The 15,108-nt window shown below is 26.4% G+C and overlaps 2 protein-coding genes and 1 long non-coding RNA gene across 6 annotated transcripts; 2 read left to right on the top strand and 1 right to left on the bottom strand.

Moving 5' to 3' along the window:
- Positions 1–852: 852 nt before the first annotated feature.
- Positions 853–3,963, top strand: LOC149063044 (uncharacterized). Its single transcript, XM_089216862.1, has 10 exons — positions 853–990; positions 1,158–1,270; positions 1,363–1,466; positions 1,640–1,732; positions 1,859–1,972; positions 2,242–2,355; positions 2,536–2,625; positions 2,694–2,968; positions 3,033–3,166; positions 3,825–3,963. Exons 4-10 carry the CDS (start codon positions 1,720–1,722, stop codon positions 3,862–3,864), a joined length of 780 nt encoding a protein of 259 aa, XP_089072988.1. The 5' UTR covers positions 853–990; positions 1,158–1,270; positions 1,363–1,466; positions 1,640–1,719; the 3' UTR covers positions 3,865–3,963.
- A 2,533-nt stretch (positions 3,964–6,496) lies between these two features.
- Positions 6,497–9,745, bottom strand: LOC107163186 (uncharacterized). 2 transcript variants are annotated; one of them, XR_001506004.2, is made up of 3 exons: positions 9,477–9,745; positions 8,550–8,671; positions 6,497–8,479 (listed from the first exon to the last, which is right to left on the bottom strand). It is a non-coding gene; the product is annotated as an uncharacterized LOC107163186 (long non-coding RNA). The 2 variants fall into 2 exon arrangements; XR_001506005.2 differs by having other exon boundaries at positions 8,558–8,671; positions 9,477–9,744.
- Positions 9,746–9,753: 8 nt separating this feature from the next.
- On the top strand, positions 9,754–13,093 carry LOC149063043 (putative ATP-dependent RNA helicase DDX43). Of its 3 annotated transcripts, none has more exons than XM_089221037.1 (3): positions 9,754–9,905; positions 9,992–11,427; positions 11,498–13,093. In XM_089221037.1, exons 2-3 carry the CDS (start codon positions 10,046–10,048, stop codon positions 11,823–11,825), a joined length of 1,710 nt encoding a protein of 569 aa, XP_089077163.1. In that variant the 5' UTR covers positions 9,754–9,905; positions 9,992–10,045; the 3' UTR covers positions 11,826–13,093. The 3 variants fall into 3 exon arrangements, 2 of the variants coding, with proteins under 2 accessions (XP_089077163.1, XP_089077108.1); XR_016190508.1 differs by having other exon boundaries at positions 9,840–11,427; positions 11,498–12,841; positions 12,909–13,093; XM_089220982.1 differs by having other exon boundaries at positions 9,840–11,427.
- The last annotated feature ends 2,015 nt before the right edge of the window (positions 13,094–15,108 follow it).

Raw genomic sequence — 15,108 nt, 5'->3', positions numbered from 1 at the left:
GAATGTAAAAATATACATAATGAAGGACCATTAATTGAAGGCTGTTCATCACCACAATTCAAAACTATATGTATGAAAAATGTTCTGGTTAAGATAAGATCATTATCTGATTGTTATATTGGATATTTTGACAGTAACAAAAATCTTATTATTATGAAAGTTGTAAATGTTTGTTATCATCATGAAAGTTAAGCAAATGTATTTTTGGGAAATATTTTCAATACTGTTAAACCCTTTTATACTAAACCCATAGATAGTTTAAAAATAGGAATTGCTTCCGTTTCTGATTTGTCAGATGATTTAATGATAATGCAACATAAATAAAATTGATATAAAAAAGTATATGGCACTTGACCTAAATGATGACATTAATATTAAAATTGTTTTTCTGATATTACCTCAAAATAGTAATAGTTTTCAAGAATAAATTGTATTTTATATTTTAGTTTTTACTTTGAATATTGTATTTGATTATTTTTATATCTATAATAAATTAATTTAATATGATCTGTATGAATTGATTTTTTTAATTTTAATACAGCTTATCAGTTATCATGGAGTCATTTCAGTATTCAGTAGTTCATTTTATAAATGAAAACACTGTAGAGGATGTCCACAGTAATTGGATTAAGACTAATACCTGTGCCTGGCCGTTTAACCCAAAAAATGCTAGAAAAATGATTGAACAAAAATATCAACCTAATAAAAATGAATTTAGTTTTTTTTAAATAAGAATGCTTTGTCTGTCCCGGTATAAGTGAGTTGTTTTTTTTCGTTTTCAGCTTATGATAAAATGTTTGTAGTTATAAATAAGTATAACAGTTTATCAAATTAACAATATTAACACTTGGTCTACATTTAGAAACTTTAGAAGAAGTAAAAATTAAAGCTAAGAAAGCTGAATTAACTTCGGACCTATCTGATAATGATAATAAAAACGAATTAAAATAAATTCAACAAAGTCTGTGGAGTGTCCTATATACAATTCAGGTAACATAATTAAATTAAATTAAAATGTGTTTTATATGTAAAATATTTTAGTAGTTTTGTCATTATAATATATTATTAACTTTTTTGAGTATTATAATTAAATACATATACCTAAGGCAATACATTAGTTATTTACCTATAATATTAATATTTATATAATTTTTTAGATTCTGATAGTAGTGTCATTGGTACAGTGAATAATAAAAAAAAGAAAATGCAAATGCAAATAAATCTGGTGAAAAAAAAAGTGGTTGGTCTCCCTCTCCAAAAAAAATTGAAGGTGTTATTATTGTTTTAACTATAACATGCAATTTAATTAAAACTAATTATCATAATATTATAACCTATTATAATAAATATATATAATTTCAGAGGTTGAACGCACATCATTCAAAAGGAAATTGACATTTGGTGTTGATAATTTAAAAAAAAAGCTTATCCCCTAGAAAATATTAGTCGTCCTTGCAGAAGTTCAGGTAAAATATAACTGTCTAAATGAAATATATGCTGCTGGTTATGATAATTGGAATATAAAATCATAATATAGGACTGATTAAATGATTGGAATATTAAATCACGATATAGCATTATTAAAATTCCAGTAAAACATAAATTTTACTCAAAGTATGTTTTATATACTGTCCTATAGATGCTGATAAATCTCCATTGTTCAAAAGAAATAGTATTGATGATAATAACCACACACAAACATCATTATTCTCACCTGTTATGATAAATTCAGGTATTGGCTGTAAGAAAATAAAATAATAATGATTGTTTAAAAAAATTCTAGAAAACCAGGCACTCTATATTTACAATTTTTATTTTTGTTATCAATATTAACTAAACAATTTTATTTCATTTATAGCACATCCGATAGATGCTGAAAAATCTCCGTTGTTTAAAAGAAACAATTTATATGAAAGTAACCACATGCAGACATCATTATTCTCACCTGCTATAATTAATTCAGATAATGACAGTAAGAAAAAAAAAATGTATAATAATATTTAAAAATTTTCCAGCCACACTATATCTACTATTTTTACTTTTTACCTAATCTAATGATCTGAATGTTCATTAAAACTTAAAACCATATTTTTCAGTTTTAAAAAGTAAAATAACATTGAAAAAAAAAATCTAAAATTTATGGTACCTGCTAAACTAAAAATTTACTGATTATTTAATACTTAATAATAGAATGATATAAAAGTAATAATTAATATAAATCTATAAAAAAATAATTTTCAGATGGTGAAGAAACATCATTTTTTAACAAAAAACTTACATTTAGATCTGATAATTCTAAAGAAAGAAAAAATCAACTGGAAAATAATAAATACTTAAGTACTCACAATAGTCCTGGTAAGGTTCTACATGAATTAATAAAACAAATCATAATAATTTTTGTTTTGTAATAAACATTTGTTTAAATGTCAAACATGAGTATATCTAATGATTAATGATTATTATTTATTAAAATTATTGTTTTATACCTAATCAATCACAAATGTATCTGAAAAATTTTGTATAATAATGTTACAGATTTTTCTAATAATGTAGTTCCTAGTGATTTGGAAAAATCAACTGGAAGAAAATCATTTTCATTATGTGAAGATCATGATGCAATCAATGGTAAGTATATTATTGGTTCCATACTCTAGCATTAATTTATAGCATAATATGTTGTTTTTCACTTTCAGATAAAGAGTTCAAAAAACAAATTATAAGACATGTTATGTATTTCAAAGTAGAGCTGAAACATATTATGAATACAATGACCAATAATCACTATGAATTGTTAGAAAGAGTACAATCAATTGAAAAGTTTCTAGAGGATAAACCAACTCAATTTTATGATCAAACAAATTTAGACATAAACTGTATGTCCGATTGCTCTTTGCCAATTAATAATATTATGGATTTAAACACTTTAGAGGACAAAACATTGGGCGATCAAGATTTCAAAAAAGCTTTGGTAAGTATATCATATTTCAAATAACTAGAAATTAAAACAGAATTATAATTAATTATATTTATAGATAAATGAATTATCACACGTTGGAGGGAAAAATGTAAAAATTATTTACAAATTGTTTTCTTGTGGAATATTCATTTACTGGCAAAAAAGGGAAAAAGAAATTTTCCGATTTGTTGATATTTCCAATTATTTTCAGTTAGTATAATAATATGTAAGGTATAAATAAATTTATATAACACTTGCAAGCAGCCCCCCCCCCACATATTAAATATTGAGCCCCTGTACTAAATGTTTGCACTTTTTTTCACAATTATTTAGACATAAAAATGTTTTTTATAATATTAGTTATTATAAATTAAGTATTCCTATTAAAATTTCAAAATGTTTTTTAATGATATAATATTAATGCTTAATTTTTTCAAGAAAATGTATTGGTGCTTGACCATTATATTGTGTTAATTATGTTGGTTAGGTTGTAATTATTATCATTAATCAATTTTGTGTAGCTGTTTTTTTTTTTTTTTATGAATAAATGAGATTAGATTAGTTAGCCACCAATTTATATTAAATTAAAATATTATTATTATTTAAATACTAAGTATTATATTATATTATACATAAAGATTCAATTCGGTCAAGGTTCAAACTTTTTTACTTCTAATAGTAATCTCAGTTGAGCATGATATTTTTGTAAACCAATAACAGCTTGTTATGTCGTTACGTTCAATAGTCTGTAGTATAAAAACATTTTTTTTTTAACTTAAATGAAAAATTGAAAATACAAATATCTATCCCCAAAATATTCAAAATGTGTTGTAAATAAATACATTTTATTACTTTTGTATCTTTTTAGAAGCCATAAAAAAACAAGTAAAATTCAAAAGTGCCAGTGATCATGAAATTGAAGAACCATTAAAAATATATTTGGCTCAAGCACCCTTCGCAGAAAAACGTTTAAAAATTAATAAAATATAATTAATCTATGTTTAATATAAAACACTTTTTTATTTAAAACTTAATAAAGTTTTGTTTTTATCAATTGTTTTTTTTATTTGGTTTAGTAGAGGTATGAAAGTGTGTGTGGATATTTTTGCTTTCTTACATTATTATTATTTAAATATATTTGCTTATTGAAAAATACCTATATCCTATATTGCTATTTTTACTAAGTGCATTTTGAGCAAGACAATTAAGCTGAACAATTGATCACTGAACCCCGTAATAGTTTGAAAACAAATGGTTAAATAATATTAATAAATCAAAATACAATATTATTAATATATGGCTACAGTATATTAAAAATAGTGTCAGGTAAATATAAGTCAATGTTGACTTAATATTTGTCAAACACATCTATTAAATATTGGTAAAAAAATCTTAACTAAATATTAGTTGTCAATGTTAATTAAATAAATAATTTTGGTTCATTCAATATTAATTGAATATTGTTTAATATTTAAAAATGTATCCTTAATCAATAGATAATGTTTAATCAACATTGATTTTTTTTAATGTTTATAAATAAATATTTGCCTAACACTATTTAAATGATAGTTTGTTACTTATGGGCGTATTACAAGTTGGGGTATTAAAAGATAAACGGCTTAAGAAATCCGGGCAGTCTATATCACCAACCAAAAGTTTATATAAAAAACATAAGTCAAGAACTGTACGTCGCTATTCCAACGTCTTAAGGTTTAATATGGTTAATAATGGATTATATGAAGTGTGTGGTTCTCTAGGAATGGATCATTTAATTGAGATGAAGCGTAAGAATTGTTTTTGTATTTTTTTCAGTTTATATTTATTGCCAGACTGATAGGGAGACCAAATTATTGAACCGTATTCACAAGTGGATCACACTAATGAACAGTAAATTGATTTTAATGCAAACTTATCTGTAAAGTCAGAACAATTACGATTAATAAAACCTAATAGTTGATGCGATTTTGTGAATATGGTTTTTTGTTAATATGGCAGTCAAATTTTAGTTTTGGATCAAATAATATACCAAAGTCCTTAATAGGACGTGTGGAACAAAGAAGAATTTCACTGTCTATTATAATAGTTATAGGTAATAATAGATCTAGCTCTAGAGAAAGTCATTATTTGACATTTTTTAATATTAAGAATAAGATAATTATTGGTGCACCTATTATAGAGGATATTTAAATCAGATTGAAGTAAGTCAGCATCTTCCTGTGAATTTACTTAACGATACATTTTAAGATCATCCGCAAGCATTAGCTAAGAGCAGTTATGAAAATTAATATCATTAATAAAGATTCTGAATAATATTGGAGCTAAGTGGGAACCTTGCGGAACTCCAGATGTGACAAGAATTGGGGTAGACATACAACATTTATAAGAAACAAATTGAATACGATCCTTAATAAAAGAAGTTAGCCAGTTTAGAAAAGATCCTCAAATACCAATTTGTTCTAATTTTGCAAATAAAATCTGGTAGTTAACTTTATCAAATGTCTTAGCAAAATCATTAAAAATAATGTCAACACTATCTACGGTTAAAAGGGCAACGGATACAAAATTTTGAAAGACAAGCAAGTTAGTAATTGCACTCTTATACGGCGGAAACCATGTTGGTCATCGACGATTACATTTGCTAGAATAGGCATGACTTTTGAGCTTACAATAGATTCAACAACTTTAGGCATAATAGAGGCTAGTGATATTGGTCGGTAATTGGAAATATTAGACAGGTCTGATGAGGATTTTGGAATTGGGCGAACAATGCTAATTTTCCAAGTGTCGGGAAAAATACCAGTAGATAGCGATAGGTTAAATAGATATAATAAGGGCGTAGACATTACATATGTACATTTTTTGAAAAATATGTTAGGTATTAAATCGGGCCCTGAGCTAGTATTGGAACTCAATGAGTTAAGTGAATCGAAAATGTCAAGTAGGTCAATTGAACATGAGTGCAGAGGAGAAAGGAGAACTTTTGGTTGGTTTTGCGGTGTATAGTTTATATTAAAATCATTGTTAATTTCATGTATGCTAGAAAAATATTTAGAGAAAGCATTAACAATATCATTTGGTGTATCAAATGTTTCATTGTATAAATACATGGTATTATGTAAAAAAATTTCTTTACGTTTATTATTAATAAATTTCCAAAATTTATTAGGATAGATTTTTAAATTTCTTTGTATATTATTGATGTATAGTTGATAATCAACTTTTGAATAGAATTTACATTTGGCACGAAGTAATCAAAAATTTATGTAGTCACTCACCAAACCTGAACTCCTATATAATTTATGAGCAATTTTTTTCTTAAATATTAAATCTTTTAATTTTTTTGTAAACCAAATCGGGTATTTTGACTGGCGTTTAATTATTTTTGGAACAAATATATCAATAATTTCGTATATAATACAATAAAAAATATTTACAGCTTCATTAATATTTAAATTTTCAAATAAGTTACACCAATTAATTGATGCTAAGGTAAAATTAATATCAAAGTAATTACAGTTATGGAAATTATAAGTACACAAATTATAATCGATAGGTTTATTAACAGTAATTGGAAAAGAGACAAGTAATGCCGGATGATAGCTATCACAAGGTACAATACATTGTCTTATGATAACCCTTGTTTTAAATTTTCAATCCTTAGCTTTAAAAATTTGACATTCAATACATTTTTAAACACAAAATAATATGAAAATGATCGTGATTTTGATTATAAATGTGTATAGGCAAATATTTTAAATTTAACTTCAATATTTTTTAACAACATTAAATTGAAAAAACATACAAATTACAGACTATTAAATAAAATAATCAAACACAATCAACAAGTTTTATAACTACAAGTTGTAATAATTAATATGTTGTATTAAATGTAATTAATTATTAGTTGTCAGTTTTATTACAATAATAGGTAAATATTAATAAAGAATATATTATTTGTACTTAGATGTACTTAAATGCATTTTTCAGAAGTCTTGCAGTTTCTACCAGCACAAAACTATTATTAACCTTAACATTTAATACCCTTGGTACCTACTATGTTGTTAACTGATAGTGATTTTATTGATGTCAGTAAATCTTCAGCTGCTGGTATGATTATAAAGGGAGTGAGTATGAGTGTATGACTTTAAGGCTTGTATACATATACTTTGTTTAAAAACACAATGGTTGGTTTTTATAAAATTTTCCAAGGGGACAACATTTCTTTTATGGCAGCGGTTTGTACCTGAAAAATTTATTCAGGTTTCTGGTGTTAGACCTTGTTTTAAATTTTCAATCCTTAGCTATTCAATTTAAACGTTTTATAAATTGTTAACGATTAAAGAATTTATAAATTTTCAATTAAATTTATTTTGTCAAAATTTAAACTTTAAATGGTTATAAAAAAACATGTCTATATATTTTTAATATTTTCCAACTGCTATGATATAAAACTAAGAGGAACCTAGCATGTATTACATTTTCAAGTTTTTTGACTCAATGAATACAATTTTATCGACATTTATAGAATAAAAAAACTAAAAAAAACGAGAAATTTCAAATGTCTATAAATAACTTAAAAAAATTTGAAATGTTTTAAAAATTTTATCACGTATAGGAATTGATAAAATAAATATATGGTGTAAGTTTTAAGTTTCTACAGTATTGAAATTGAGGAGATATCCAATTTGTAATTATTCAAATGCTCATAAAATTAAATTAGACTTTTCAGTAGATATTTAAGTAGACAAACTCATGAAGAATCTTGTATTGAATTTTCAAATCTATGATTTAAAAAGATAAATTTTTATGAATTTTTTCAAAATTCGAATTTTCAATGCTTATTAAAAAAATTGAGTCTATGTATTTATAATATTTTTAACTACCCTTGTGACAATATATAAGAGTCTTATATTCAATTTTGAAGTTTATTTACCCAACAAATAAAATTTTATTGTAATTTATAAAAAAAAAATACAAAAAAGATTAAAAATTAAAAATTTCTTAATGTCTATGAATATCTTTAAAAAAATTGAAATATTTTTGGAAATTTTATCAAGTATAGAAAATGCTAGTATAAACATTCAGTGAAAATTTCAAGCGTCTTCTACGGTCATTTGTTTTAGAATTACACCAATATCTATAATTCAGGTAAAAAGTTAACCAAAATGTTTTTCAGGTTTTGATTAACTCGGGTGTTTTGAAAGCAGTATCATTCAGGATATTTGGGCACTTAAGAGGATGTAACTTCCGTATGTGTTGTCTCAGTCTTAGACACGTACTAGGTACATACAAAATCTTCATTCACTAATTTCAATCATGGCTAAATAGCATGGTATGTTGTCAATTTGATCTGCGCAATCCGACTACGTCACGCATTCAAGATATTTCATAAATAACACTTGTAATGTAAGCCGTAAACTGCAGCTCCCACAGCATTCAGTGTCGAACAGTTGTATGTTTTATTGTAAATTGATGGAAAACAAAGAAGATTTGAAGCCAATGCATACCTCCTCAACATTGATGCTAAAATCTCAATGAAATGCAAATAAATTTAACCATAAATATTATCTATATAACTAACATAAGTACCTACCAACTTACATAATTGCCACTGAATAATTCATAAAAAGCACGAAATTGATGTTACACGGATTAGTTGTGCCAACCATTAGGGACTCAAGCAATATTGATCCATTTTAATGTATACAATTTATCCTGAAATTAAAAAAAGAAAAACAATAAGAAATGTTAAGTTAATATTCAAATATTTTTAAAATGAGATTTTCATGAATGTTAAAAATTTTTTGATTAATCTAATCACTTAAACAGTGCCTATACAATACACATTTAACCAGAGAACGGAATTTCCAGTAATGTTGAAGTTGGTTTCACAACATATAAATACTCTATCAATCGAGATTAAGGATTGTATCTAAAATCTGTTTGACAGTAGTTACAAATTTATTCAGAAACAATATTGCACGTTAAAATATCTATAGGGTTCAAAAAAAAAAATTTACAATACCCGCAAACCAATTTTGTTTATACTAATTTATTTTTTTTCGTACAATTAGCGTGCACTAATAAGGATGGATTTTAAGTTGGTTACAAAATAAATATTTTTTTTATAAATTAATATAGAAATAATAGCTTAGAATTAATATAACGTTGGAACAGAGTAAAATGCTTATAAATAATTGAACAAGTAAATTATAATGTAAGAAATTTAAGATTGTAGTTTTTTGTAGACAATTCACAACATTAAAGTATATTCAAATATTCTATTATTAAATGGATTGGTATATAATTATTTTGATCTGTCATTTCATTTATTTTTACAATTTTTCATAATTTTATTATAAGTTTGAAATGATTTATTATAACAATGATTATATTTTATGAATTGAAATAGTATTCAAGTTACAGTACAGAGTTACAACTATTTTTGAGACAGTGTACTTTTTATACGATTATAATTTTAATTTGCCAATAATTAATATGTTGCAATTGTGGTACCTACCTAGTTAGACTAAGCATACTTCTGTGTTAGTAAACTTTTATATGTATTCATCTGGTTTGAGTTGAGTAGATATCATTTGAACGGTACCTCAACTGTCTTGGCCTATGTTTTTTGTAGGTATTTGACAACATTAATGTAGGCACATGTAAAATATTTGTATTTGGAAATTTCAAATAATATTTTAATAAAATACAGTTAAAAAAATAAATAGTTTTCGAGCAGCTCAGCTTACTGTGGATTATAAGCTTACGAGACATTATCATTTATCACTGATATGGTCAGGTTATCATCTTCAGATAGTTGTCATTTTTTTAGCCACGAAAAATAAACCGTAGAATGAGTAAAGAAATGATAATAAAATTAGTTACTCCCACCTTGCATCTTGGTGTGTTTATGTCCAGCTCCAGTCTCCAGTATTCTTGTTGAAGGGTTTGTTTTTTGTCGCGTTTCTATGCATGTAATTTATAAGTAGCAGTTGTTGTTAATTTTTAATTTTGTATTTTTTCATCGGTCAGGGGTTGTGCTCCCACCGTTCATATCCATTTGCCATACATTTCCAACCAACTGCCATGTCTACCCTCTTGGTGATCGATTCAGCTATGGCTGGTCTGGTGATCGGTCGCGGGGGCGCTATGATCAAGAGCATCCAACAGGATAGTGGTGCGATGGTAAAACTAACCAACGGTGACACAGCAGATACACGAAATGTTAAGATAATTGGCAGTGAAGACGCGCAGCGTTTGGCCAGTAACATGATCGAAAAGATCGTAGGTAAACTGTTACGATCCGAAACGATTTCCACTCCACCGCCACCTCCCAGGCGAAAAACACGTGGTGGCGGTGCGGGGAGACCACGATTGATGAAGCGTTCGGTGTCACCGGAAGAGACGATCAATTTCAGTGATGATGTTTGGGAGGAAGTCCTTCGGGAGAACAGGGAAAGGGAGCTCAAGTTGTTAGAGTCGTTGCCGCCAATTATCAAGGATATCTATGAGGAACATAGTCAAGTAAAGGCCATGTCCGATGAGGATGTCCAATCATTCAGAACTGCTCAAAACAATATTACCGTTCAGTATGTGGATGGAGCTGAATGTATCCGAACGATACCGAAGCCAGTAAAAACATTTGAGCATGCTTTTAGCCCATATCCTGAAATCATGGAGGTGATTAAAAAGCAGAAATTTACCACACCCTCACCTATACAGTGTCAAGCATGGCCGATAATTATGAGTGGACATGACTTAATAGCTATTGCTCAAACAGGTACGGGCAAGACATTAGCATACATACTGCCAGCTTTAATTCATTTGCTTCAACAGCCTACTCCACGCAATAAACGGATTGGACCATCTGTGCTTATATTAGGACCAACGAGAGAGCTTGTGTTACAAATTCACGATGAAATAACAAAATATTTGTACAACAATATCAAAGTTGTATGTGTATATGGTGGTGGTGTATCAGCACAAACTCATCATCAACTTATACAAGCTGAGAAACCAGATATTATTGTGGCTACTCCAGGAAGACTTAATGATTTGGTTGGTATACAAGCCGTTAAACTTGAACACGTGTCTTATATAGTCCTCGATGAAGCTGACCGTATGTTAGACATGGGTTTCAAGAATCAAATAGAATTGTCTCTAAGACATATACGCCCGGATAAGCAAACGATTTTGACTAGCGCCACATGGCCAACAGCTGTCAAAAATTTGGCCAATTACTTTGCAAAAAATCCTCTACATATTACAGTTGGTTCTCTTGATTTATCTACTGTAGACACCGTTACTCAAAAAATTATAATACTTAAAGAACATCAAAAAGAAGGTTGGTTGGATGACTTCATTACCAATAACCTCTCCAAGAATGAAAAAGTCATAATATTTATGCGCAAAAAAACATCGGTCGATAAAATGTATGAAAATTTCATTCGTAATAATATTAGATGCAGGTAAATATAATCTGAACAAAACTTAAAATCTTCTTATAAATTAAATTTTAAACTCGCCTTTGATTTTTAGATGTATACATGGCGGAAGAGTACAAGCCGACCGAGAAGCATCACTAGCCGATATACGTAATGGTGTTGTATCCATACTTATTGCTACAGATGTGGCATCTAGAGGAATAGATATTCATGATATCAGTTTAGTTATTAACTATGATTTTCCATTGAATATTGAAGAGTATGTTCATAGAGTTGGTAGGACTGGCAGGGCAGGAAAAAAAGGTTCAGCTATTACTTTGTTTTCTAAACATGATAAATTCAATGCTTCTCCCCTTATTAGTGTCTTAGAAAAATCTAAACAACCTATTCCACCAGAATTATATGAAATGACTACTCACTAAATATTAATTTTATGTTGAAATTATTATGTATAATTATTATTTTATGTTTCAATAATGAAATATATTTATTTTATTATTCAAATTATATATTATTTACTGCTTAATGCTTATATTAACCACTTTTATAATTAGTATTATAATAGTTTATTATTAGTGTTATGTATGTATATATATAATATATTTGATAGTTTGATCATTAAAGTAGTTTTGTGTTATTTTAACAAACTATTATCACACCAAATATTTGTTTTGTCAGTTTCACTGAAATTAAATAATTTTTATTTTGAAATTTTAGGTTACATTTTTATAACAAGAAAAAAATTAATTAAATTTATTTAATAATGATCTACATTTTTAATATTAAACAGCTCATGATATTACTCTTTTTCTTTTATTTTGGGATTGCCTGTTGCGTTCCATAATTTAATGAGGAGGGATTTTTGTATCTCGATGTGGTTATTGAAATTATTTGTAGACAGTTGAGTTCATTATTTATAATTAACAGAATAGTAACCTATATACAAATGAACTGGATTGCAAATGATCCCATATTTTGTTTGGATGATGAATAATATAAATTGTTTGTGAACAAAAAGACACGTTTCCTTTATTTCTTATCAAACTTTTAATAAACAAGAATTGATGGAAGATTTCCTATAACTACTCAAAAAACTTTATTATATTCCAAAAATGATGTTCTAGATTGTTAACTTTTAAAAATATAATTTTCTGAGGAAACTATAAAGATTCAAGAGCATTGGATTGAAGTCTAAGATGTGTAAAAATTGGTCTGTAGTTAAAACTATCCGGACCAATAATATTAAATAATTGCTTTGCTCAATTCAGAAAAGTTAGGTGGTGATGGCAAATCCTATTCTGTCTGTGTCTCTAATTATGATTATCTGATTGTTATTGTTTGCATTTATGTAGTGGGGCTCAGATCCAGTGAGGATATTAAAAATTATTTCAAATTTTTTATAGTAGTTGTGGTATTTTGGGAGATTCCGGTCTGTAAGGTAAAAATTGATTGTTTCTCTGATAGCAAGTATTGCTTATTATTATTTTTTTTTTTTTTATACACAGTGTTAACGGGAGAACAGCAGTTGTCCGAAAAATGATAACAGCTCTGACCGAAAAATGGTGGCGTCGAATCTATTGCCAACATCGAAACTTTAAAAAAATTTGTTAAAATAATTATTGTTTCTTTTAGTGGTATCACTAGTTTGAAACTTTAAAATAGAAGAATTAATATACTATTATGCTATTTATATTAATATGGTTACACGATTTTCATTCACTAATCACTTATGTCTTATTTATAGCATGACAAAATGGATCTATTTTGTCATGATTTATAGTTAATTTATCTGAATTATTAACAATACGACCATTATGAATATGAAAGTGGTCTCTATTAGTTTTCTAGTTTAGACACTATAGACGTATTTCCTGTGACATCTTTTGTCGTATACTCGACTATTATTACTCGTATGGGCTGATCACTCTGATGCACTACACAATTAAATGTAAGTTTTTGTATATTTAAATTTAAAAAAACTATTATTTCATCTAAATAATAATTATAAAACATTTTCAAATAACACGTTTTAACTTTTTAAATACATTCCCTCAGAATCTAAAATAGGTGTTTAATGTTGAAAACGTCATAATTGTATTAAGTACTCTTTACTAGTATCTTTATATTTTATTTTTATTTGTATAATTCACTATAATTGTCATTACTCATTATTCATACAAAAGTGTGAAAACTTAATATAATATCCAATATTTATTTACAATTTATAAATAAAAATACATTTCTAATAGATTATAGAGGTTAGTAAAATTAGGTAAGTTTTGGTTATTAATATTTAATATTATACTACAATGAATATACATTTTATTACTGTTAACAAACAAGGCTGGTAAACAAAATATTTTTGAAAATATAACTTACGTTTAAAGTCTTAACTATTTTTTTATAGGAAGGTAATTTTCTGTTTTATTCAACTTGTAGAAGTTACAATTCAACTAGAAAATAAAAGTAACTTAAACATAGTTAAAAATCAGTTACTTTTTTTATACAGTTAAAGCTAACAAATAACATAGTTATTTAATTAAATTTGGTTTTAGTTTTAAATAAATGTACCTATGTATTAAAATGAATTTCTGTACACAAATATTATAAAATCAAATAACTTAACATGACAGTTAAAATAAAAGTTTTTAACTCGTTAGTACCCAGCCTTGCTTATATTTAGGTGCGTATACATAATTAACCTAACCAAATTAATTATTTGAACAAAAATATATAAATCAAGTTTCTAGTTAGTAAAATAAACGCAAAGTAGTAATTACATTTAAAATCGATTCTATGTCATTGTCATACAAAATATATAGATAACCTTAAAATTAAGATAAATTTAACAAAATATCTATTCAAAAATAAAATAGAAAAAATTTAAAATTTAAGTCAAAATTATAAAAAAAAAAAATTATAATTCCCTATTACTGGTGTTTAGCTATATGCTTGGCTATATGTTATTTAAGCTATTCATCATCTGTAAGTTAAAATTAATTTGTATTGATCATTATAGAATATTATTACAAGTTATGTAAAAAAACATGTGTTAACCAAGGTGAATACCAATCTCCTGTGCTACATAACCATCGACTCTATGCCCAGCTCGTCTTAAAAATTGTATTATTCGGGTAGGATCCCTGTCAATCACCAACTCTTGTAATAAACCCCTTATAACTTTAGTATTATGATTTCTAACCTGTTTGGATCGTCGTATCTATAGTATTAGATTAAAATATATGAAATAATTATTGATTTCTATTTAGGAACACTTGTTTTAATTGATAACATTGATAAAATAAAATAATATAATTCAACACTCTGATCTACTTACATTCAAATTATTTATCAATTGTTGAAATTCAATATTATATTGATTTTCTAAGAATTGTAACTGATCTGTAAATATATAATAATAATTAGTTACCAAGTTAAAATTAAGCTCAATAGTATTTTATGGTTAGGTTAGGTTTAGGTTTAACCCTAAAAAAAACTATTATCCATCAACCTGTAGTAACATTCTATCAATAAAGTACATAAAAAATATACATAATTTATAATGAATTATGTGAATTTATAAGTCATTACACAAGCTAGTTATTTTATTTGCAGTGCTAGAAATAATTTTATTTTTAACTACTAGAAAAGTAGAAATTTACTGGAAATTCATTCAAAATATGTTTTTTACTCTAATTAATAATA

This window comes from Diuraphis noxia, unplaced genomic scaffold (genome assembly GCF_037042655.1).
Source record: "Diuraphis noxia isolate RWA-SAM2 unplaced genomic scaffold, SU_Dnox_SAM2 contig0001, whole genome shotgun sequence".
Taxonomy (NCBI): domain Eukaryota; kingdom Metazoa; phylum Arthropoda; class Insecta; order Hemiptera; family Aphididae; genus Diuraphis; species Diuraphis noxia.
This window is presented reverse-complemented; position numbering and strand designations above follow the sequence as displayed.